Raw genomic sequence first — 27,688 nt, 5'->3', positions numbered from 1 at the left:
GCGGGATCATCTACAGCAATCACCTGCAAAACAGACAATCGGCAAAAACGTCCTCGTTTGGCGAGCAAAAAATTCTCTTCCATCAAGACAATACACGGGCGCACACCAGCGAAGTTTCGATGATTAAAACTGTGGAATTAAAGCTCGAATTATAAAACCATCCACCGTATTACCAGATTTGGCCCCTAGTGACTACCGTTTATTTCCAACCTTGAAAAAATGGCCCAGCGGAATACGGGTCACGTCGAAGGAGGAGGTCATCGTCAACACAGATGCCTACTTTGAGGACCTTCCGAAACCTACTTTTTAGATAGTTTAGATAGAAACCTACTTTTTTGTTCTTCCATTTTTTCCAGAGGACTCATCAAACGATCAACGATCGAGCGCTTAAAAAAGGTTCACGCATGTATAAAAGCTAATCTCAAACGTTACCGTGTCAGCATAATCGAACCACAACAGACGGAATCTTCTAAAATGTATGGATTCACTATCCTAACGAAGTATCATTATATATTTATGGTGAATAAAAGATCTGATTTATTCTACTGAGGAAAGGAAGAACCCCTCGGCTGATGTCTTTATAAACACCAAGAAACATATCGTACGCATTTTGTACATCGAGATACCTTAAATCAGGTTCCTTCGATACGGCATTTCCAACTACCATTACCTTTTTAACTTCATTCCGTATTCATATTTAATGAGCACTTGCCTTGCGGCTAATGTCATGAGAAATAGAAGGGTATTATTCTTAATGCCTTTCACTTCATAGCGGCAAAACAAGTGCTACCGGCAACTGACACAGGGAACCATTAACCAAGGAATATCCATAATAATTCTGTCGCAAATACATACTCAACTGTCAAAGAGGCTTGACGAGCACCAGAACGTTGATCGGGTATCTCCTTGTCTTGGACCAAGGCGTTCTCCCTCGAGATGAAAATGGTACACGAGACAATCTCCTTCCTTCACTCAACCATCACCATCCATTCGCCGACGACAACTGAGCGGCCGAGAAAACATTACGCGGCCATGTAATATTAAAACGAGGAAAATCGTCAAAACGTTCACTTCCTCCACGCCAAAATGCCGGAAATTATGTTCCCCTCTAGCTATCCCCCTTCCTCTCATTTTCCCGAAATGTGACTGATGGACGCAATCGGGTACGTGTTGTCTATATCCCAGGAGCAAATCGCCACCGTCGACATGCCGAGGCACCCACTGCACCTGTTTGCCTCGTATAGCGCCAATGGCATCGCCTAGGGGCGTTAATTTAACGTGTCTCTGGAAACTAGCGATTAAAGAATGTCCTATGGCAAATGGCATTGGAACAGTAACCGACGACACACTACTGAAATCTCTCGAGTTCGAGCTGCTCACCAGTCAGCATAATCTTTTCGAGTGGTCCACAAAACACGGGGGCTAACGATATGGAAACTTAAAAAGGAGGCCTTTTGAAAAGAAGTTTCTCGAGTTTCTGTTCTAATTATGTCGTTTACGGGCACAACCCTCCCCATCCATTTGAGAGCACAAGACTGGCTCGTTAAGAACTTATTAATAGGTGTTTATTGGATGGCAGTCATTGCGCTGGATACTCATCGAACGAAAAATGACATTATTTATCCCCTTGTTAGGTTGTCTATCCTTAGGCAATAACATACGATAATATTACAGTTATTCACTCCTTTGCATGTCATTTTATTGTTTCTTCATTAATGGAATTACAAGATGGTATGGTGTTAACTCATTCCATCTTATTATTTTATGTGAAAAGAAAATAAGAGGAGCAGTACGTGAGTTCAGTGGTATTATTGAATATTTTACAATCGTACTGAAGATAATTAAAAGATAAATCCAAACGCCGAAATATTTATGTAAATTTTTGACCAATATTCTAAACCACTATATCTACTTGTACTATATGCAACGGAAAATTGAATCCAACGTATCATCTAACGAAAAACAGCATACAGCCTGCAATTTAACCAAGAATGTACTAGTTCAATCAAACCATGAGCTTAGATCGATAGATATTTCTTATTATAGACATCCAAAGCCTTGCATACAGTACATGACAATCCCGCCGGCTTCGATATTCGGGGAATACTTTTTAGCTAAAACATTCCGTTATCATCGTCCCAGGTGATTTAAAACACAAATACACAATTATATCACTCAATTATCGCTCATCGTCAACACGGTAACTGTACCGGGTATCTTTCATTAAATGAATTTAATACAGGAGAAATCGGTACAAGAGAACTATGAGAAAATAATAATAAATAAACCCAACGGTAAGTTACAGGCGCATATTTGATCGCGCCCATGTGGACATCTACGGTGAAGCGATCGTCCAACGTCGCTTCCCGGGGAATGATTCACTTTTCCGCCTTCACCATCACCTCGGTGCCCGGCACAGCTATCTGCTACTCACCCCGCCCGTCGACCCGGATGCGATCGACTACCCAGTTCTAATATTCGTCCGATAGGATTACTTTCGCCTATAACTTTCCCGGGGAGACTCTTCCAGAAACCTGGCCCGTGATTACCATACACAAAAAACCCTGGCCATAGCATACGGCAAACATCCGGCTGATGGCCTGCCTCGATCGAGGAACAAAAAATTGCCGAGACGAGCAAAGCGCACGCAAATTATTCAGCGGAATGGGAAACCGATCCGGAGGCGCATGACAGCCGGCAGCCCAAGTGGATGGGGTCCAACCGGGTGAGGGGGCAGGCGCCAACGCCGGGCGCCGCATTGAATAATGAGTTAATCATCCGCTCCCTCTCGTGTCGCCGGGCAGGAAGTCGTCGATTGTCGCCCGGGTGGGGAACGGAGAGGGGAAGTTTGCCGAAAATTGACCACTAACCTTTTTCTCGTGGCGGTAACGTTTGTTCGATAGTAATGCCGCCACATTCACGTCTGAAAGAACAAATTCACATTTCTGTTGGCTTATGCGACAGTGGGAGGACGTGAGTATAAAATGTGAAGACGAATTTCCGTTCGGGAGCAGAATAAATACGGGTTTCCAAGTGGTGAACCAAATGATTGCTGCGCCAGACAAGAGGCGGCGTCTCCAAATATATTGCCGAATATTTTATTAACAGTTGATACTTGGAAAGGTTTTGAATCCTAAATGAAATGAGTTCGTTGTACCCACACCTTGATCAACCAAATCACATTCCTTCAGGGCGGCTTCTCAGAACAGGCTTCAAGCTTGAGAGGGGCGTTTCCTATCACAAGTAAACTTAATTTCCTTCATACAATTGTAGTACTCGTAGTAGTAGTAGTTTTAGGGGCGGCGACCGACAGCTGAGGTCATTTTCGCCATTAGGGATGGATGGGAAAGGGAGAAGAGTGGAAAGAAACCCGGCGTCAGCATTAGCGTACTCTTAACGAAAGGCGCCAAGGGGTCCGTAGTTTAACATCCCATCCGATGGACAGCGTACTCACTCACGGTGCTCTCCACAAAGCATCTCAAGTAGGGATACCACTGAAAAATATCTGCCGCCTCCAGGATTCGAACCCAGACCCTCTCAGTGTGTGGCCAGTACGTTAACCACCGCGTAATCCCTATCCTCTCCATAAAATTGCCGACTATGGAAAACTGAATGAACATCCAACCTACCCACATGCAAGCTTAATCCCTATATCACCATTAAAGACAAGCAGTTAAGGTTCATGACTGACGAAAAGAGATTCCAACCTTACCTAAGCGCGTCAAAATTTTGTAGTTGCTAAAAAATGAAACCAGATTAAAAATAGTAACGTCATTTAGAAACGAAAACCTACCTCACTTCACCGCGGGAGAACAATCAAGTGTAGCTGATTTCCAAAATTCCTTGAAACATTACACAACAAAAACACACGAGTTAGAAACTAATTTTTCGTCAAAGACCGGATTTTCAAGGTTCTGGGCTTGCCTTGCTATATTTGCAATAGGCACGCCTAAAAACTATTTTTTTTAATTGCCAAGACATCTAAGCATAAAACTGATAAAAGTAATCATTGTTTCAAATCTTTGCTAAAAGTGAGCCACCATGATAAAGCACTAATCAAAGACTAATGATATATTAAAAAAACTTTGCTAAGGAGCGTGGTTTTGCACGGCGCAGAAACATGGTCGTTGGAGCAATATTATAGGCGTCCCAAAACCTAACTTGTAACGGTGCACAACCATGATCTCTATCAGAGGATTTTTTTTAATGAATTGCGTTAAAGAACTTAATGCATTATTTGGGCCAGTTATATTTATAAAGCAGAGACTTGGCATCCGTATCACTTCCGAAGATGTGGCAATTGCGCTTGAACGAAAGCTGTCAGGCTTTTATCATATCTTCATCACCATAGAGCGGCAATGTTAAGAAATGACCGGAATAAAATAGGAGACCAATTTAAAAAAAGGTGTACTGATGCATTATGGTACTTCCGTAATGAGCCGTACATTAATTTCAACTCTCGTTTTGTCACAGCTCTGATCCTAACTGGGAATTTAAATAGCTTTTAAACATACACGTACGTATTACTAATACCAAAGGCTCCTCGTTGAGAATGTTCCCACACATTCGTAGATTGGTGAAGCAGTCTGGTATATATGTCCAATTTGATAATCCAGTCAGTAAAACTTTACTTTGATCGCGGTTTATATTGTGCAAAACACATTTTCGATTAATGTTACTCATTTTCCAGGTTTTGCTATTAAATTCCAACGGTAAAAGTGGAACGTTTAAGCCGGTAACCAAATGAACACTACACCACCCTTAGGACACGGGACAATATTTAATACATATACATCTTCGAAAAGGAACGCTCTTCAGCGACGACACAAATACATAAATACACTGTTTTAAACATGTATACACAGAAACGCAGGGAAAGAACACTCGCATATTTAGTTGACATTTCGACGGCTCGGCCGTCGTCATCAGAATACTGATAATGGATGAATAAAGGTTTATTCTAGAAAGAATTCATTAACCATAGAGGCGAAAAATTGTGAATGAAATATTTACTTTTAACGATAAATACGGAAAGATCCACAAACAGAAAATAAATACATAGCACCAAATACGATACGTATGTTCAATGCACCGAAGCGCACTCTACGTTCACTTCCCCATCTAAATCTGAATGTTTCTTTAATACACCAATACTTCAAACACCATCAACTGAGCATGACCACAGGAATATTAAAGTAAGTAGTTATTAAATGACTAATAAGTCTCAAAATTCTCAGGCCAGTCATTCTCTGTATTCACACCTCAGCCTTTTCTCCGATTAACACGACGACTATACCTTCTTTTTTCGATTAAGAATACTTTTATTTGGATCATCCCTTAAAGGTCGTTTTATATAGTAGTTTAAATTTTTTCCAGGTCCTGCACGCGTGATGTCCTGCGGCAAGCACGAACTGTGACCTTACAACTAAAAAGGATGTCGTTTGCACTGTAAATTCCCAATTCTTTACATATCGTTCTTTCTATTTACACATCAAATTCCCGAAGATTTCTCAAAAAATTTGGTCCTTTTTCCATTTTTTCAGAAGTTTTAATAAGCGAGTAATTCCCGACTTTTTCCAAATTTCCCGAACACCCTGAGGCCACCCACGATGATTTCTCAGTAAGTTTGCCGAAAACTGAAAATACAACAAACAAGTCACTAGCAACTAATATTGAATTTTTGAAAAAACTGCGAGAGAGAAAAATTTGAGCATGAATTAGCCTGTCAACAAATTTAATTCCGTACATTTTCAACAGGTTATTCCGCAAGGTGCCATTAAATTTTCACACGATCTCGGTCTTCCTTTACGTCTTTCTTTTCAAATGTATCGATCTCAAAATACAACAGAGCAGGAAGGTTTTAATCGATCACCCCTAAGACAATTTACTATCCGAACTCCGCTAAGTGAAGGAGGCAATAGAAATGCGAAGTCGTATCCCATTCCCGATTCGTCAACCAAACCAACACAAGTATTGCACACCAGAGTATCATTAAGTATAGAAAAAAATGTAGACTTATCACTCATTAGATCTTTTGTGGGCTTCTGGTCGTTTTGACGGAACTGAAAAATTCCGGGAACGGGGAATTTCCACTATTGCTGACATTGGTTGGCTTGCCACTCTAACCCCACTAGGACCAGAGCAACTGTAAGGCTGCCAATCCTATGGGGAACTTAAAAAAAAAGTACGTACCTGGCGAGGACTCGCGTAAATCTCCTTTGTTTGAAGTTCACCCGATGTCATTCATTCACCGAGTTGACTAACGTCACAAGTAATTTTTTCCTTGAGAGAAAAACCCAGAGAGGAAAATGCAAGGTGGTTACAAGGCATTTTCCTTTATTGAGCGCTCTCCAGTAATGACCGACGCTGGCTGGCTGAGAAAAGTCTTCCTCTAACCATTCACTCTCGTGTCGAGCGCTTACAGCTTAAAAATATTCTCCTGAATTATATCGACGAGATGTGTTCTTAAGGTCAACCATTTATTTCTCGAGAATGAAAGTAGTTGGAAAGACGTGATGGAACTTGAAATACGCGATCACTTTTTACGAATATAAAACGAAGTTAGCTGCACCGAATAGTTCATAGGGTTCGTTTATCAGCCGCTAGAGTAGGCAGCGTTTTCGATACTTAAGGTGGCGTCGTTTAGTGCACAATAACAGCCTGGACATCCATTTTCGCCACTTGCGTAGTTTAAGACCCATTTACATCCATCGTCGATTCAGTAAGAGATGCGACAGGTCAAAAAAGTCCTGACGCTATGTGACAACGAACCCATTAAGCCTCGGCGACGTACCGGACGGTTTTTCCAATGGTCAAAAGTTTTTATTGACACTTAATTGTCAAAATATGGCCAGTGACCGACGACGTAGAGCGATATCAGTGAACTTTTCGTATATCTCCCGTTGTGGCCCTTGATCTTTCAAGCCTTCAACGTTCATACAAACAAAGCGAACCCGCGCAGTCCACACCGCAGATTGTTTACCCTCCAGCCTTCACCTTCCAACGCAGACGTATCGCGAAAAATCTTTTAAAATTCCGAGTGCCAGAATGTCACGCTCACTCTCGGATTCGTGTCAAGGATGATTACCTAGAATTATTTACGGCAGGTAATTGATATTCGGAGAGACAGATATCTTAATAGGAAAATTTGACCGCGAGTACATCCGAAATTTAATTTAATAACGAACATGACATGAAAATGATTACTTTAAGTTCCGAGGGTGTGATTTTCAACTCATCAGCGCGAACTGCCAAAGAAATCATTACTCTGGAAAACTCGTCCTTAAGTCATCATTAGGGAAATAAGCCAACAGTTAACTCACTCAAAAAGGATACAGGTGAAAGAGTAACCAGCAGTTTGGAAAAGGCTAACTAATTTTAGTCCTTTCAAAGCGTCTTCACCAATGTATCGCCGTATGTCTCCGATAGATTACCAAATCGTGCCAGTCAACCGATGCCCAGAATTAAAATCTCATAGAATGGAATAGAACGTAGTAGTTATTTGTAGTTTTTGGGGGAGGCGACCGACAGCTGAGATCATTTGCGCCGTAGGGGATGGACAAGAAAGGATGAAGGGTGGAGAGAAACCCGGCGTCTGCATTAGCCTATTCTTTACCAAAGGCGCCAAGGGGTCCGCAGTTTAACGTCCCATCCGACGGACGGCGTACTAACTCAAAGTGCCCTCCACAAAGCACCTCAAGTAGGGATCGAGATACCTCTGAAAAATATTCAACACCACCGGGATTTGAACCCGCGCCCTATGGGTGGGAAGCCAGTACGTTAGCCACCGCACCATCTCGATCCCCTGGAATAGAACGTATGCAGGTAAATATTAAGCCTAATAAATCCTACGGGCCCGATCAAATACCAGCTCGATATTTAAGAAACTAGCGTCGGAAATAGGACTGCATCTAGGTATAATAATGTATTTAAGAAGTCGCCAGTAGATCACAAAGTTCCCAGAGATTGGAAAACGACACCAATGTTTAAATACGGAGACAAGGAGGAATCAAGCAATTACAGACCTATTTCCATCACATCCATTTCGTGCAAGGTTATGGAACATATAGTAGCTAGTTCGATTATGAGAAACCTCGATAGTCAGGACTTATTAATAAAAAAGCAGCACGGTTTCCGAAAGGCTATATCATGCGAGTGACAACTGACGCTTTTTGTTCATGATATTCTTAATTCGCGGTTTTTCTAGATTTAATGAAAACTTGCGACAAAATACCTCATAGTTAATTACTCTTATAGCTAGAAGCATATGGTATAGATAAAAATATCCTAGGTTGGATTAAAGACTTTTTGAACGGTCGGATACAAAGAGTAGTGATAGATGGAGTAAGTTCAAATGCAGTAGAGGTCACTTCAGGGGTTCCTGAGGGAAGTATTAACGAACCTTTTTTATTCCTACATTACTTCATTATTCCTACACTACACGCCATTGACTCCGTAGTCACTAGTAGATACGTCTATTTGCCGACGATGCAGTGGCTTCCTAAATCCTGAGGGCACAGCAGCTTTATCAGATGACCAAAATGCTATAAAGCGCTGGAGCGACACTTGGCAATTAGAATTAAATTTTTAAAAACTGCGTCATGACGCATTTATGGAAAAATAGCAATTCCCACCCGAACGCCTACTGTATCGGGAACACCGAAATGGAATACGTACGATACACTCGATTTAATACTTAGGTGTTACCCTCACTAACGACCTCTCCTGGGTGAAACATATGCGGGTAAGACGTGGAAAAGATTACAAAAAAATTAGGATTTATTAAAAGAGTTCTAGGTAAATGTAATTAAAAGGACAAAGAGAAATGTTATCTGTCGCTGGTTGGGCCTCATTCGGAATATGCTACAAGTATATCGGATCCTCAAGTGTTGGATTAATTGCCGAATTTGGATTGCGTACAGCGTCGAGGAGCTAGATTTTTGAAACATTGAAATGATAAAATTAGTAGCGTATCCAAAATATTAGAGCAGCTAGGCTGGGAATCACTCTATGTTAAATTACATATTATACCTCTTGCATAAATAGGAAAAATGTCTCTTTAGCAATGATTTTGAAAATTTATTATTGCCCCAATCATAATACGGTGGACAAGATCATGTCAGTAAAATTAGAGAGATTAAGGGCAGAACAGATAGATTTAAGATGTTAGTTTTTCCACGAACGATAAGGGATCTGAATAACATTGTCCGACCGCGGTAGGGTCAAAATATATTCGGGTTATAATTACTCTGGTGGGTATTCACCCCCTGCCACTCACCCAAACGTGGCTTATATACGGGTACCACAAAATACAAAACTGAACTTCCCAAGGGATGGATCCGTCAAAGGTCGACGAGAACACCCTATGACATGAGTAGCGACGAGTCAAGGCGATGTTGGAGCGAAGTGCTCTCTAGAGGCACCAGGCCAAAGCCACCGACCAAGTGGTCGTTCTTAAGTAATCGTCGTGGTTAACCATCGAAACTCAAGTCATATTACGTAAAATACGAGGCGATCTGTAGAGGTACTCCAATGAATGAAATAATCGATACCGCAAATGATGCAGTACAGAGTTCTTCGCACCAACACAACTGCTGGACACGTTATGGCTAATCGGTCATATTATCAACGTGCGCACCCATGTGGGTTTGACCATTTAACTGCTCCTAGTCAATATGATTCTTCAGAAGATAAATTTTAAAATTGATTAGCTAGAGGCCACACACTCTTACCCAGAAAACAGAATCTTGCTGATGCACTACCTCCAACCGTCGTTTGTCACGCAAGTGTTATAGCTGTAAGAATTTCGTCTAATACAGCACTGGCAGGTAACATTTTTAATAAGACGAAGAGTCGATAATTCGAGGAAGATGGATCACAACTTTCCTGCAACTAAAAGTTTTTACCAAATGCCAACATGTAGTCCCCAGATATATGACACATGCAATTTCTGGCATCCCTGGACCTTGCGGTGCTCAAGGGACTCGTCGTGTTTCGTCAGAGAAGTGCCCCGTCGCTTGCCAAGCATCGCTTGGGGGTGAACGAAGAGTGAACGATGACAGTTGGGAAGATATTTCGAATCAAGGACACGTGCGCCTTCGCCAACTCGGGTCACAAGGGGAAAAAGAAAGACGTCTTAAACGTCAGCTCTCGCCATCCGCGCGCCAACAACACCGTCCCATTCGCAACCGCAGCGGTGGGGGGTGAGGTCCCTTGCTCCTGGTTCGACGCCGATGGCGACCGCGGCCAGCGGGGATGGGCCGCAAAAGTGGACGCAGAGGAAGAAGCAAAGCGGCACATCGCTTCTTCCATCGAGTCCTCCCGGGTTCGGCAGCAGCAGGCGCGCCTCCGCGAAGAGCCGCCGCATTGCGTCGGGACTAACACATTACTCACCCGGCAACACAATCAGGCAAAACAACAACAATGGGCTAAGGTCTGTCAACACATTCACTATTGGTACACATAAAAGGGAAAGAGAGAGAGGTAAAAAAAATCATAAGTCCGCAAACACACGTGACCGCATGACACCAAATACTCGTGGAACACGAACACTAAGGAAAAGGCACGCCGGAGAAATCACACGAGAGGGCATTCGATAGAGAGAGATAGAGAGAGAGAGAAAGACGTGACTTATAGAGAATTCATTCGAGTGCAGTGACTGACAAACAGAAACGGAATGAGATCGACAAAGATTTCCAAGAAACAAGTTGTTCAGAACACAACATTCAATAAACAAAATGGTGCTCTGTTTTGGAAAGAGGAACCAGAAAGGACTGAGAATTGGGTGAAGAGAGATCCTATAATAAGCATGCGAAATGCAATTAACCCTACCACCCTAGGGAAATCTGAGTGGCACTAAAAACTAACACACCCGAAGCTTTTATTTTTCCCAACATTTTGTATATCAAGTAATCAATTCAACAAAATCCAAACATACTATAAATCAATGCATTACACAAAAAATCATCAACATTACAAACGAAAATTAGAATTTCTTCGTTAGAAATGAGTAAATTGTGGCAAGTTTTAATCATGCACCTTTCGGCACTCTTTTCATGTTTTTCGATGCGATGTTTAATGGACCCAAAAGACAACAGAAGTTAACACAAAAAATAATCTGCAGGACAAAAAAATCGGTCAATATTATTCTTAAGTCGGCGGCTCTTATCTCCGTCGAAGGCCCTTTGAATACGAATGAAATGCTATGGGTTCGCAAAACCAAGTTGTTCTCATCAGACATGATATTCATCCAATACTTCCAAAAATTCTTATGCAACAATTCGTCAATAAAGACAGTGATTCTATTGGCGAAAGAAAGTAAACAAAAAGGAAATAGATACAATCTCAACGTGGGCCTTTTTAAAAAAAATATCAAAAATAAAACTATTCCGACGCAATATCGATGTTTGATCGCGTAACTAGTAACGTGAACATCACCAAAATAGCCTCCTGTCCGTGCGGTTACCTTCAACTTAGCAAGAGGCGCAAGACATTCAGTAGACAGGATACAGCGCATTCTAACTTTGTGGTCAAACATTTGCCCTCCAATCGCTTAATAAAACATCTCTCGAGGGACTCCGAAGGTTTTTAATATCCACACAAGCGTATAAAATCTTTTTATAAAGAGAAATTAACATCTCTATCTCGAAATATGAATAATAACATTGCCTGATTGTACCTCAAAGATTAAATTTTATTGATGACGCGCAGGAAACTATTCTTTCCCGGGAAAAATATGAGCTGAAAATACGAACATTTTGAGCGAATTTTTTTATGCATATACATGGCTTGGAGAAAATGGGAAGCGACTACATTTTGCCGCTCTCACTATGGATATCATTGGACCAAAAAGTTCCCCAAGCAGCACTCCACGAAAAACGTCACGCTCTATCTTCATGGATCAGATTTACCTCATTTAACTGGAGCACTAAATATTTCACTTTGAAGGTAGCTCACAAATTGCTCCGACCATATGCGAAAGTATTGAGCGTACAATGATCACCGTCTGATAAACCGCAACGGGTAAAAATAAGACAGCGGCCTCAATGGATGATAAATCTCCCACCCGATTTCACGACGCCGAAACGATTCTTCACACTCGAACTCCGCAACCGCTAGTTGTTCCGTGACCATAATTCATCAATCAAAACTGAATACAGCGTGAATACTTCACCTATGATAAACTTTTGGTCGGATTACGTGCAAAAATATTACAGGAAAGATATTCAGGCGCCGGGACCTACTCCAGTTCTTCCCCTTAGGACGCACGGTCAGTTCGCGGGAAAAAAGTCATTTCAGCTGCAGGCCAGGAGTTGAGCAGGCTATTCCTCGAAGCAGATCACGAGGTGGGAATGTACTTCAGACTTCGCGTCCAATCCCGTCACTCACCCTTCCGCCTACCAGCACCTCATCGTCTTCCTCGTCCACTTCCGGCCCGGGCGGTGGCGGCGTGGGCGAGGGGGTGACGCGGTCCTCGCCTCGCCTCCTTCGGCTCCTCACGGCGAGGGAGCCGAAGAGGGGCGCGGACGCCTTGGTTGTGTCCGGCTGACGCTGATGACGACTGTGGCGAGGGGAGACCGCCCTGGGGACCACGGGCGGAGGCGTGGAGGAGCCGGATGGGCCGTAAACTTCCGATGGGACGGAGCCGTCGAGGGGGGACGAGGGATTAGCCACCCTCCAACAGCTGCAGCGACGAGTCATGGCGACGGGGAGCAAAGTGCTCTTTTCAGGACAATGGTCCAAAGTCGAGGACTCAGTAGTCCACCTTAAGTTCCCCAAGAGGCCTTAAGCTAACAGTAACTGAAAAATTCCACCGAATCTTCTGGTACGAAAATATTCAAGGATGTCTTCCACGAAGTACCCTGCCTTTCCAGGGATGTGTCACTTCACCAACTTTTGCTGTAGTTTGCATGTCGATCATCAAACACGTCGGCCGAAGCTACTTTGCTTAAATAATGAAAGGGCGCTGACAGCATTGCACAATTCAAGCAATCTTCATCTAGAACCGCTAATGGAAGCGGAGCCAGATATTAGTTTCGCAGAAACTCCAAAGACGGTTGAGGAGATTTCAACGCTGGCTACATTCAGATATGAACCCCAGAGAGCTAACTGTTTCTGCATAGAGTAAAGATACAGATGAGCATCCTACGATGAAAATAAAAAGGGTTGAAATTGGAATGTTCCTTGATAATGATTCCACACGCACACGGTGACACGAGTTTAATCCGCCGAAGGCCCCTCTAATTCGCAGCACACGCGATGGGTGAAAAACCCTACTTGAACATTATGCCGACGGACTATCAGTAGGACGTATAAAAGGGAGAAAAATTGAATGGAATAACTTTCACGAAACGTCACTGTATATCGCTAACACAGGATGCGCGGACAAACATAACCAAAAGGATACTTAAGTAATCTGTGGCTACGCTAAATGAGAAAGAAGACCGGTTCAACATTAAAACGAAATAATATTACCTACCACAGCTAATTAAGAATAAAAATGGACGCCTTCAACCCTCGTTTTTAATTAAAAACGTACAGTACTTCTCGGAATATTTACAGTAAATAAATCAATACAATATTTTAAATCCCAAATGGGACAAGTGAATACGGCTGGACCAATATCACAACGGGATCGCAGCTAAGTCGTTAATACATTCTCCAGAAGGTAGAGATATTATGCCGGCTAACTCGTACGTGGCTGAAATGTAGTAGCATGGGTTACTTATAGGCCTTCGACTCCAGTCGTCCACGCGGGGGGTGCTTAATGTACATGCAAACGCTAGACAATGTATTGAGCGACACGGTCTACATCTCCGCTTCGAGCTCCCGCGAGCCAACTTGTTCGCAAATTACGTCTGGATCAGTTCCGAGACGCATTGGTCCGAGCCAAAAAGGTATTCGAAAGTCTGGCGGGAGAGAAAAAATAAACGGCACACGTAGGGTCGCGACGAACGAGGACGAATTTCGGGAGCTTTTCGGGAGTCCGTGCAGTGCGACTGACTCTAGCATTAGAACTGAAACTGCGACGATTTCTGCGAAATGCGGGCGGTCATGGGGCGAGGAGACGGGCCGAGTAGGGTCGGATGAAAAGAGAAACGGGTAGGGCTTCCCCGTAACCCGCTCGCCTACGGATAATCAGATTATGAGCGGGGGGGTCCCGCGCGCGTCATTTGCTGAGCAGCCAGGGACCGTGGATGCATTCGGACTCAGCAGCGACACTTTGGGGATCTGATCGAAAATCCACTTACGCTCGAGGCCCGTGTATGCATGCACGTAATATGTTAGCAAATACGCGCGGCCTAGGGGGACGCGGCTTCCCGAAACGCCGCTTACCTACGCAGTTTGTAGTTATACGTCGACGTACACCTTTTTAAACAAATGGACCGAAAATGTGCAAACGTAACGAAAGCATTCCTACGAAATACCATAATTCGCATGACATGAAACGGAGATGGATTAACAGGAAAATATGCAAAATAATATTCCCAGATTCCATCATTAGGATTAAATACATTTTTAACGACGCCAATCTACTACACCCTTAAAGGCAGATTGATCCAAATACTACAATACCTCAATTCTAACGGTAGGTTTGTCGGCCATCTCACGTTTAGGTCCTTGATATAAAGTAGTAAAGAGCGTTTCTCCATTATTTTTCAGTTTTCACAAACTCTGAGGGAAATGAATGACCTATCTCTGTTCTTTAAGCAAGAGAATGACCAATTGGCTGATTAATGTGGGATCATAAATAAGCACGATGAGCACATCGATCGATGTTTTACATTTATTGAAAACTTCACCAATGGCGAAGGCAAATTGAAGGGGGTGAGCCGGTGCTCTAAACCCGCTTGGACAGGCTTATATCAGTGCTGATTCAAATAGGATTAACCAGTACCACCTTGAATTCATTCAGTCTGACACGTTTGGCCAAAAGTTGGCCTCAAGTCCCTATAATATTTGCGTTTGGATCGACCGCTGATTCTGCGCTATTGGAAAATCATCCATTCCACCACGGCAGTCGATATTGGCACGCCGTCTCTTTTCATCTCGTCCAGCTTTGAGAAGAATTCGCAGAGACCTTTCGAGACATTCGAGGTCAACTAACCACGAGAGTGGTGGAAATGGAGAGCTATAGTTTTTAATAGAATATTTTCATAGTTTTGGAATATTTCTCAAACGTGTCAGCGACTTTTTATTTTTAGTTACAATAAAGAAATAGTTTTATGTTTAACACGAAGGTAGCTCAAAGAAACGATAAAATTTGAAAGAAAAGCAAGTTATCAACCAGACAGTTTTATAGATGATTTATTATTATTACATTTTACCCTGCAAGCCACCAATTGGGTGCGTGGCAGGGGGCGAATACACACGAGACTTCTTTTGACCCAAAATACTTTCCCCCATAGCGCTGTAGAACGTTTTTCTGATTCCTTATCGTTCGTTGGAAAAATGATATCTTAAATCTATCTGTTCTGCAGTTGCATATATTCCATTCCATTGCACCCGCATCTCTCGAATTGTAATTACAGTATCTCTCTCACCGCAGTAATATGGGACTAGTATTTCATTTTCAACATCATCGTTAAAGACATATCCTTCCAATTTATGAATGAGATTTAATCTATAATTTAACCTTTGCTCCACTGTCATAAGGTGAGGTTTCCAGTTGAGGGAATTCGAAGTTGAAGGAAAAAATTATGTTAGGAGCCCTATCTCGGGCCTTGGATGAAGTAAGCAAGGAAAAACTAAACTGAATTATTTAACACGGCCTGTCTTCGAAAACCTATCTACGTGGAACCGTCGCCACCCAACTCCTTCCCGAGGCGCGCTTTTTCTTTCAGCGAGAATCACTACCAGTGCTCGGTCATTGCAGCCCGACTACCGCTGCAACTCCGCAGTATGGTGCTCGGGAGAGTGCCCGTGGTCTATGAATGGCTGGCACTGAGCTAGATCTTTCTCTCTAAGCCCTCTGGGCCTAAGAACAACGAAACAGATTCAAGGAGACGGCATATCCTCGAGGCAAGTTCAAGAAAGCCGCCAAAACGAGCCTGGGCAGGGGTCAACTTTTGCCTTGAAAGTTTGATGGCTTCCTGCACACACTTCTTCCAGCGTCCCCCCCTCCCCGGCTTCAAAAGATGCCCATCCTCAATCATTGTTAAGGTTGAGGCTGCCTGTATCATACAGGAACGTAAAATTAACCATCATTATTTTACAGGCGATAAATATACAGATTTTTTCCATTTACAGCTGAACTATTTATACTGTTTCAGCGTGCAGACTTTCTCTGCCATGTCGACTAGCGTTAGCGATTCCTTAGCTTACCCTAGAAGAGGAGATATCACTGCTTAGTTGTATGGAATGGAGTTGAAAGGATTGAACGAGCGCTTCTATTACTAATTGTTCCGTGAATCGGATAACAGAACAGTATGCGAATAGCATTCAATGATACGACTGCGCACACTCGGGAAACGTAGCGTTGAAAAAGTGAAATAAAAATTCCCTTTCTCGCCAGTTTAAGGCCTCATCAATTATACGACGGGCATTCGCGAACGATCTCAAAAACATTGCTTCGAGAACAGCCGCCTTGGGCACGAAAAACCGCTACGGGAGAGCACTTGGCACGTCACGTGTTATATGATCTGGGATGGGAGACCATGGAGAATCGAAGACAACTCTAAATGAATTTTACCCATTAGTAAAATAGTAACTGAGCAATTTCACTTACAAAATCGACTACATAATCCAAGTTCCGCACTTCAACTAAATTTCGGACGACAGCATCGAAATCAAAGTGATATATACTTCTGAACGTGTAAATTGAAGGGTTCGCCTTTCTCTAGCATAATTCATGAACAAAAAGGAAAGACATGCAAATACTAACACGGTTATATCATCACTTTGAAGACACCAAACTTTGATACGAATCTGACCACCCAATGGGGTCACATTTTGGCAGTAGTCAGTTCTCGCGACAGAATATAAACAAGAGAGTTCCAAGGTCATTGACCTCACTGGAACTAAGGGAAAGGTGGGAGGTGACTATTTCGAGAAGTGCAAGTTTGCGGGTGCACACAAGAACCCGCACCGCAGTGAGGTAATGGTCAGAAGCTGTCAGCGCATGGCCTAACTCTTGTCGCCGGCTGTTCTGAATGACACCACGGGGTAATTGACCGCCGGTCTTTATTTCAATTGGAGTGCGTAAAGAACTCCCATGAGCTTTGAAGAATAACGACGATCGTGACGTAATAAATGTTCCCGTGATAATCCACTCCCAGAGAGATGGCGATACCGAGGAGCCGACAATTCCCCAGAGTATAGAGCCACCGACTAATTTTTACGTGTTAATCCCACACGAGTGCCCTTTTATTTACTCCAAACGAGCCATACCATTGACGGGAGAAAAGGAGGACAAAACTGTTTTCAATTGTAATAAGATTATGGAAGGCACTTCATTCGGCAGAATGTATACGCATTTAATATTATCAGGTTGAACATGTTTATTTTGAATAACAATGTTGCAAATTCCACAGTAATATCCCGATAAAACAAACTAGGTTTAAGCGACTAGGCTTTGATGTTTTAGCCGTCCTCGTACCTTCCCGGCCGAGTGGAGAGGATAAGAAGGCGAGGAAGATTCCGAGAAAATTGAAACCCCGCTTTCTTTGGTGAACTTTCCATTAACTGCCATTCATTCTCCAGATTCAGACAGTTAATGCAAGAGGCCTTTTGACACGAAAATATTTTTCAACATAACGAAAATTCCTAAATCGATTCCGCATTCCTTGGATAATACGAGTTCCTTCGAGACAAATCCAAACCCCCCTCGTCCAGAAATGAATACTACAGGGTGAGGATTGGGAAAAATGAATTGACAAGTCGACTGCAAGAACGGGATTAATTGAATCGATAGCGGATAGTTACTGACTAAAAAATAAAGAGACGCGTCATTTATTACGAGCAAAGTCAAACTTGAACTATGCAGAGCTTGGAGTGCATATAAAAATATGACATTTAAGGAATTAAAATGGAAGAAGATCCAATTAAACCTTAACCGGTAGATTACCTATAATAAAAATTGCCCTTTCCTTCTCGCTTACCAATAATTAGTCAACATTATAGCAGTTATGTGGGGCGTACCGGAGTAAAATAATTTAAGACGAAAAATTATTAGACTTGGAATACAACCATTAATTCAAAACTTTTCGTGACGTGGAATGAATTATTAAAAATCTCACATTATATTTGGAATCCAAGCAACACATTAGCCAAATAATGAACATCCGTGGAATGACAAATCGGTTTAGTGACACGCTTTTCCATCGAATTATTCGCGATCGGAACAAGAGCACAATTATAATGAAAAACTTCAGCGAATAACGGGGCAAATTTTTTTGACAGTCGGTTAGAGTACAGGATTTTCCGTTAGCCTCCCTCATCTATATTTACACAGAGCGATTAAATCGCTAATCGCCGCCGCTCATGTCGCGGGCGAGAGATTTCTCGTGTGTAAATACGAAGAGCCGATTAAATGGCGTGGTGGTTTGCCAAAGGCGACGGGTGTCTAAAACTTTCGACATTTTATTTTCATCTTGAGGAAGGTGTGAAGATATCGAAATCAGTCAAGGTTTATTAACGTGGCGTGGAATATTACGAAGTTCGTTTCATCATTCAGCACCAGAATTTAATATTGGATATGTGCGTAGAATTACGAAGTGCTCGTAAGACGGACGGCAACAAGTTCCGTTTATTGAAAATGCTCCACTCCTCTTTCGTTCCGCGGTCGGATCCACCGATTAATATTCATTCCTGCACACTTTATCTGACCAGTGTCAGGAGCGATCGCGAGTATCCTTAACATTTCTGTAAGTAATGGTCTCGCTTACACTCTTCGTGTTTGCGAATCGTCTCCCTTCCTAGTTTACGTAGTAACTACGTCACATTCCATTTAGTCTTCTCCCAAGACGGGGGTTCTCAAGAAGGGGATAATTACAAAATTGGGGTATTTTATGGTGAATGAAAAAGGGTAAGCAAAGGGTAAGCAAAGGGTAATATCCTATATATTATGAACAATATGTAAAAATACAATTTGTTTTTAGTTTATTCTTTAATACTTGAGTTTATTGAAGGTTACAGATTAAAATCGATACACGCATATTATTTGGAATACACTTTTTCAGTTGGATCACCTATCTTGGAAATGGGCAACGATATTCTAAACTATGGTGAAAGGGCGTGAACAAAATATTTGAGAATCACTGTAGTAAGATAATCAAAAAATTACTGTATTTTCCTAAGGCTAATATAATCTCTTAATTGCCACTGTCGCCGTTAAGTCTAAAATACTCCCCTCTTGTTTAAATCGCGGTCTAACTAAATTGAAATAGCGTCTATCCGATACATATTGATTGCATTCACTCAGAACCAACCGCATGAAGTAAAGTCTCCTTAAGGAACAAATGAATGCTCTTCGTATAAATTTAACTGAAGTGGTCAAATCATCACCGTGGAGGAAAATTGGTACGGAAGATCCAAGTCAACACATTGATAGTCGACTCAATGCTTTAAGATAGAAGTACACACTTGAATTATCTCAATTGTCAAAGGCATTGTGAATCCGAAACATCATGATAGCAGGCAATGATAAAACAAAAAACACAAACCGTCTCCATACACATGCTGCTGACGCCCGCCGCCGCGACGATTGGCTGATAAATATTCTCACTCCATTTCTACGCTTCTGACCTATTGCTCGTTTAAGAATGGCCCAAAAATGGTCAATGGTTTCATTTACATCCAAAGTGAATATCAATCGTCAGATTATAATAATCCATGCACTCTAACAAGGGTGCATCATTAGCGCGCGCTAAGAAAAAAAAGAGCACGGCCATGCGTTCCGCGGATGGAAAAATACATTTCGGCCACGCGAGTAAGACCTTTTCACGTACGTTGGTCCTGAAAATTGGGTTAGAGGTTGCGATAAATGGCCCTACATAACGATTCCTTCGAGTTATAAGCAATTTCATGGGAAATAAACCCACACGATAAAGGAGACTTTAGCGCTAAACCAAAACTAAATTGATACATCTGCCTAATTTGGCAAGAGTCAGGTTTTAGTGAACTCTATTGGAGCCGACGACTGTTTGTAGTGAACCTAATCCATAAACCTCACACTTGAGGTAACATTTTTTATTCCGCTTGCGTTACCTTCGGACGCGGTAACAACTTGTGTCCGCAAACGTCGACTATTAGCAGAGATATGTGAGCAGCGCAGCTTCAATATCCCTCCATAATTGAGTAAATGAAAAATATGACCCTAGCGATTAAATTAATTTGAAGTGATGATAAATTATTAAGGAAACATTCGCCTACCCTGGCGTTTTTTATCCGAAAGAAAGAGGGATTGCTTAGTTTCAAATCAAAATTACTATTAGAACATTTTAACTGAAAATGGACTTTTTTATTTAGAAAATAATTTTAAGTGGCATTAAACCAGAATATTTACGTCCCAAAATCGTATACATCCAGAAAATATTCGAAATATTTACTAGATTCGGATTCTCGTTAATATTGAAGTTAATTTCTTATAATGCGTTCAGACTTTAAAAAAACATCAAAATTCAGATGGTAAAATTCCAATACTAAAATGTAAAATAACTAGCATATTGACTAATGGCAACTAAACACTACTAACGTATTTCTAGACTATGCACACCTACACTGAGAGTAAGCACAAACGTTCAAATCTTATTCACGGGAAATAAACAAAACACCGCGGAGGCCAAGCAATTTCTAGCACCAATGCTCTTTCGAAAACAGACTGGTCGATTATTTTCCCTCGTTAATTTACTCACAATCCCAATCCAATTTAATAGGGAACAATTAATGATAATGGCCAACATAAAGACTATGTTCAAACAACATTTAAATAAAGATAACAAAGTTGGGAACATTTTTTAAATGCATTTGTCACTTCCATGAGGATAATCAATCAACAAGTGCGCCACGGTATGCGAAGAAATATGAACGCACGCATCATGAGAAGGAAATGCTTTGGGTTCTTACTCAAAACAACCTAACTATTCAACGACTATAATAGCAATTAAGCGTCTGCATAAAGTAGCAATGCTCATCAACATTCTTTAAAAACAATTACAGCAAGCCACTAATATCCTCAACATGTAGAAGTGTAAAAGTTCGACATGCTCACCTGATACAAAGAAATAATCTTTTGCGGGGACCCGGAAAAGTTTTATCGCTGTAAAAAATTCACAAAAATTTTATCATTAGGCAATTATATTATTCTTTGGCAACTATGGTAATCACAATCATCTTAAAAGGTATTAATGAAATTATTAAAACGGAAGTTTTTAAGCATTAGCATCCGGACTATGAAATATTGTGATTGTTTTTATCTTCGCACACACTAATGGAAAAGCATCATTTGACAGCGTATTCTTTTGACTGCAGGCAGCGAAAATACCCTCCAAAGAGAATATTTCGTTTATCATTGTACATATTCAAATAGACAAAGGTGTTTCTGACCCTGACATGGTATGTTTACACAATACACAGATTAAATAAAGGAAAAAAATAAGAATATTTCTGTTTAAATAACAACCGGCAGCGAAATATCGAGAACTACCAACTATTATACGTGCAAATAAGGTCTGCGCGTCATTTGGAGAGAGACTTCCGGCTAATCTCAAAAATATTTGCTATCCCCACGATATTAATAGGACTGCCGACACTTGTAATAGCTTCCAATCCACACGCTTAACATTACTGTCATCCAGGAGCTTTATATTTACGTTGTGAATTCGTAAACACGCCGGATTTTCCTAAACACGGAAATCGAACCCTGACCAACTGATAGGCGGAGATGGAATAACGCTTCATGACGCCCGTGGTCCAGAGTATTCGGTAAGAAGTGGGAGACCGCACATAAAAAATATTGCTCCTCTTTCCCAAAAAAAATTGTTTTTATTTGCGAAAAGCCGAGCACGGAAATTTAGAACTAAAAAAGTATAACAACGGAGGACTTATGCGGGAAATTGATAAATAAAGGGTTTCGACACGCACAAAAAAGGTCATTACACACTTCTCCACTTCCGAACCTGGTGACCTAACAGAGCCACCGCCACTTGTCCAATGAGGCAGCTCGCGGGGTATTTTACAGATGAATGAGCAATCTCAAGGTGGCAACGTGGCTAGTAATTTTTTTAGTGAGAAACTGATTTTTTGACGTTTCTGACCTTATAATACTAATTAGGAAATAAGTCAACCCAATTTTTATCTCGACAATCACTCATAAATGACAGCGAATATCTCTAGTAATTCATGGAAGGCGGTGATTAAATTTGTTCTTTCTTTCAAATCTGCACATACCATTTGAATACGCGAAAATTTTTAAACGCAACAGAAGTTTTTTTAAAGCGAATTAATATGAAAATACGGCCGAAAAATTGTACCGGCATTTAAAAGAAATGCATGATGCATTGGAAGTACCTAAATGAAGACAAAATGAAGACAAAACCGGAGGAATTAATGCGGAATAACCGCAACCGAATGAATGCTACGCAGGTTAGGTTTTCGAAAAACCTGAAATTACCGATACAATTAACACGGAAAATGTAAATATACATCTTTCTTCCCGCGAACGACCTTCCATTCCTTTCTCGGAACTCGGGGTAAGGTCACTCGCTTGAGGCTTCCTTAAGGGCGCGCGGGAGGGAAAAAACTCTTGGCACGGTGAGGCGCAGGAAAGATTCTGTCCTCATAATTCATGAAATATAGGGACACTACTCCCTTGGTCTCACCGCATGACGTGGTGAAGGGGTCCATCCTCCATAAAAATGTTTCCTCGATTTTACGCTGCCGTTTTGTTCTTTTGCTGTCCGTTCCCTTACAGGCGACCAACTGCAGATTGCGCGCTCAGTAGCTGCCCTCAAGGTCGTGTGTTCGTTATCTCCTTAGGTAGGAATGACCTACTGGACTATCATAATTTTCTTTTCGCAGACTGCTTTCAATGGAGGGTAAATAGCAGAGGCCAAGAGACCCAATGACCGCGAACGCGCGCTTTTTACTGTCGCCATAGATATCTTTATAAGGGATACAGTCGATTCCTGTGGGTTTTCTCCACCCCAAAAAATAATTGTCCACACTTGTAACCAGTAATCAATTTCAGACAGTATATCAACATGATGTAAGCAAAATGAGCGTTTCCCAAAGAGCGCCAATCGCCAAAAATGACTTACCACCTCAAAAAATCCGGACCTTCTTCAAACATTTTTTCTTTAAACCATTTTCAGCGGAGCCTTTCTGATCCATGATCTTGTTACGATTCACCAGCAGCCCCATTTCCCCATTTTCATCCACGTCATTTACAACTAGCTCTTCATCAGTTTTATCTCATCACATTATGGGAAAGCAAACGTAAGTGCATCACCAGCTGATTTGAAAAAGAATTTCATTTACGTTTCAAAATTAACCGTGTTGTTCTATCTCAGTGCCTATGCTCACATTCGTGATTAATGCCGCTAAGAATTAATTTTTAACACGACTGATATGCAGATCCGCATGTCAGGGCATTCTCCAAATCATTTTATCAGATAAAATGGACAGGAGCGACATTGCGATGAGGGAGAAAACCGGCTTCAGAACTTGAAGAGGGCTTGAAAGGGTTTTGATCGGGGAAAGAGGCACCGACACATCATCTCCTTTCGGGGCCACACGGAAATTAATTATATCACGTAATGCCACTATATTGATTTCGATGAAATTCAAAGAAATCTTCGCCATCGCTTGCTTGCGAGAGAGATCATTAGCAAGAGTCGAGGAGGGGAAGAAGAGAGAACCGGGCGGAAATGTAAACATAGAAGTTCGCTTGGCGCACCTCCCCTCTTGCCACTCCTATAAAAATCCGCACGACACCGAACGCAAGAGCTAGTAGAGATTACATAGTAGCATGGGGTCTATCAGAATTTTCGGCGGTATCGCCTAATCAAAAACGCGTAGGAACATTATTCTCAAAAACAACTCCGTCACAGAAATGGATCCGTAATTACTTGCACTTTAACATCGCTGTATGCATGCATCTTACCGGCCTTCAATACGGACATATTTTTCGACGTCTAGGGAAATGGAAATATGAATAGTTTCCACTTCTAAAAAATTAGACCTACAGCAATAAAACGAAGGATCATTCCTTGGGATACTAGCCGAACCTAGCAATAGCATATGGTGGCACCAGAATTTCAAATGAAATAAAATACGCAGCGATAGAAAATGTAATTCCAGAAATCACACGGCTACGAAGAGTCAACATACAAAAAACGTCTTCCAAAACTTGGTTGCACTTGCGCAGGGGCCAGTTGCCGGTAAAATGGCTAATTGTCTTAAAAACATATTCAGCGCAGGGGAGAAAGAACGCAGCGTGGGCCCACCAGGGTACATGCGATCACTTTCTTTCGCTACTAATTTAAAATTCTCTTTTTCCTTCTCCTCCTTGACTGAAAATTCACATATTTCACGGTAATTTATACTGAAAATAGGAAAGGAAACTGAATAATTAATAACTGAGCAAAATTACTTTACAGTAGTATCAAATATAACATAATAAATAAAATACCGGCACAAAAATTATAATATGGACTTCATCTCTTTATCTTAAAAAATTAAAAAGAATCAAATTTCATTAGAGAGCCACAGAGATGATAATTTTAAATTCTAATCCGTAGCATACTTACTTATGCAGTCCTTATAAATGGGAATGATTAAAAGCATATGGTAGAAATACGTGTCCTCTTGGTTTCATTTCGTATTATGTATTGTTTACATAAAAATGAGAAGCGATATGCATGAATATTAATTTACCTAAACGATATAATAATAACAATCAATTAGTAGATAAAAATCTTCATTCATTGAAGTGTAGCTGTCTACAAATTTTGGAATTAATTCAAGGCGTGTGCCTGACGGCTGTAACTAGCACCAACTATGTGAGGGTTGTTTAAGCCATGTACCTTTGAAGTCTTCACTACTGATCAAAACATAAAAAATAGCAAACACAGGAGGGCTGATTAAAAATACAATTGAAAATATAATGACAAGATAGCAATGCGTTACATTGATATACGTACATTTGGAAACATGTCAAGTTACGAAACTCGAAAATGAAAATACAATACTATTTTCGAGAATTATAATCCGAGTTCTCCAGTGGAATGATGTTATAAAAACACAGATACCCCGCGCCAATTATGTGTGCAAAGGGATACAGCAATACAGCAAGAGTAAAAATAAATACGACAGCATATGTATTTCCGCGAAAGCATGTCACCATTCCATAGCATTGCCGTGAGCAGGGAATATCGTAACTGCCCACGCGCCTTCTTCAGGGTTAATAGGAATGATTTGGCAGCTCTGCCTTCCATGTGCTCTTCCATCCCCCCACTCTATCATCCACCCCCTTCCTTGCACACTCCCCCTACCTGACGTCACGCATCGCGCAGGCGGGTGCCAGTAAGTTTCGCGATTCGTATGGCCAGCTACATTCTGGTATGCTAGCAAGAAATCGAGAGTAAATTAGGGATCTAGCGGATCCCATTATCACGATCTCTGCTCTTTGGATTTGAACGAATGTATTTCAGACCCATTTTATTTCTCAAGCACACATTGGTACTTCGCGCTAATATTTTCACCTTTGCGCAAATGTGTACAGAAATAGAGCATCGAAACGCATGCAGGACGATGTTTACATGCTCAAACGTCACGGAAGTAGAGGTAAACAGAGTGACGGTAATCGCTTAATTTTATTGAATGATAATGCATAAATACCAAAGATGAAATTTTTCGACGCCGGGATACAGAGTCGCAAAGAACCTTATCAAAGCACGCTTTTGAATTCTCAAAAGGAAGTTGCCCACTTCCTGAAACCACAACAAAGTCACGGTTTACGAGAAGCATTTCTCTAGCGCGATGACCTTATTTTGACGGGAATATAAATGGGAGTGACACTGGTAAATTTCTAGGGCATTGCAAGGGCCACCATTATTAACATTATTTCACCTACTGCCACAGCAAAATGTTCAACCTCCCCAAAATTAATTATTTTTAGGATTTAAGACAGAACAGTTAAGAGAATGAGGATAGAGACAATGGTATTAGAATGGAATGCTTTTCAAGGTGTGCATTAGAAATGACAACTCCCAAAACATGTCAGTCTGGGGTGAGAAAACACATTTACCATTCGCAGACGAAATGTTAATAAGAGCGTAGAATGACTAACAGGTACATGAAACTCAAAATGCTTTCAGATGCATATGACCCCAAGATCTTCGACATGGTAATTTTAGATCTGGGTACAACGAGGTAACATTCTTTCAGTATAGATATATATAGATTATATAGTTGCATGCAGCAGAAGAAACCTTCAACATCCAAGCCACTCAGCTAGCTAACTACCCACACGTTCAAAACGATATATAAAAGGGAATAAAAGTGGTGGTAGGCATTTGAAAACTCAAGTGAGCTAGATGGACATATCAAGCTTAAAGTGTTAATGATCAATTGCAAAGCCCTTTAGATTCTACAAGATAGGTAGTCTACAGCCAATAGAGGACTGAAAAAAGTGTGCGACACGAAAAAGTGGGGGCAACACTTCCCAATATCTATCTGCCAGAAAATCAAATTAGCAATGTATGCTGGTAAAAACATAAATAAATATACTTTCATGCATGGTCTATGGAAATAAAACATATGCCAGCAAATGAAGAGGTACCCCCACATGTACAAAAATGTATCTGGGCCTATGTATACCTACAGAGTATATCCTCAGTCCAGATATGGACCTGGACACTCCATTGGCTGAAATTAAAGGAAGAAAAATATAATTTAGGATTTCCAGACGGTGACAGACTATGGTTGAGTTCCAATTAAAGGCTTCCAAGCACTAGTTTATTGGATGCAGTCATTAATCAATGCCTAAGAACTACTCACGTAATATTAAAAAGCAACCGACCGAAATAAAAAGGTTGTCCCATTCATTAAAAATTAGTGGAGGAGTAAACTAAACATCCTAGTCATTCCTAACAACAGTGATTTGCCTTCGTTTTCTTTCACGTAGGCGGAATTCTTTAGTAGATAAGACACTAGTATTCAGGTAATATTAATTGTTCATTGCAATTTATGTACAACGGTTAAGGTAACTAAACTGTTCATCGCTAGTGAAGACATGAAAAACGGATATCAGAATACGCTTGGATTCAAGCTGACCAAAATAAAGGTCTGAAACAGTAGAACCAATAGTGGCACAGCACTGATAGTATCTAAATTGAATGTCAACAGCACATTTAGACGCACAAACGTAATGAAAAGGGCTAATATGTGATGCAGACAAAAGAGCACCAAATATTCTTCACAAGAGTAGGTCCTTTTATTTCCTAAATCAACACTGGTAACCATTTTCCAAAGATGTGTTAAATATTAATACTAAGTAAAAATTTTAATTCTTACCTCGACTTCTTCTTTGACTGGAACACGTTGCCATGGGTCTGCCAAAAGAGCCAGCGGCATATCTGTTATAATTTTACACTAATGTTCCTTGATCCACTCCACGACATACACATCCGTCTTAGCCGGATATCCAGTTCAAAATGGCGAGCGGATTGCGCATTACGTTATTATTACG

At 41.2% G+C, this 27,688-nt stretch overlaps 1 protein-coding gene across 6 annotated transcripts in view; it reads right to left on the bottom strand.

Moving 5' to 3' along the window:
* S6kII (Ribosomal protein S6 kinase II) overlaps nt 1-27,637 on the bottom strand; it is a 265,005-nt gene extending 237,368 nt beyond the window's left edge. For 2 of the 6 annotated variants that reach the window (XM_071588147.1, XM_071588154.1), the window contains exon 1: nt 12,388-13,040. In XM_071588147.1, coding sequence (XP_071444248.1) covers nt 12,388-12,699 — 312 coding nt within the window. In that variant the 5' untranslated portion in view covers nt 12,700-13,040. Of the gene's footprint in view, nt 1-12,387; nt 13,041-21,208; nt 21,257-26,821; nt 26,866-27,513 lie in introns of those variants that run through there. The other 4 variants (XM_071588185.1, XM_071588161.1, XM_071588177.1 and 1 more) reach the window with 4 other exon arrangements.
* Between the last annotated feature and the right edge of the window lie 51 nt (nt 27,638-27,688).

Source organism: Hetaerina americana, unplaced genomic scaffold (genome assembly GCF_022747635.1).
Source record: "Hetaerina americana unplaced genomic scaffold, ioHetAmer1.1.p SCAF_1, whole genome shotgun sequence".
NCBI classification, from domain to species: domain Eukaryota; kingdom Metazoa; phylum Arthropoda; class Insecta; order Odonata; family Calopterygidae; genus Hetaerina; species Hetaerina americana.
The sequence above is the reverse complement of the archived record's forward strand: the minus strand, read 5'-3'. Positions and strand labels throughout refer to the sequence as shown.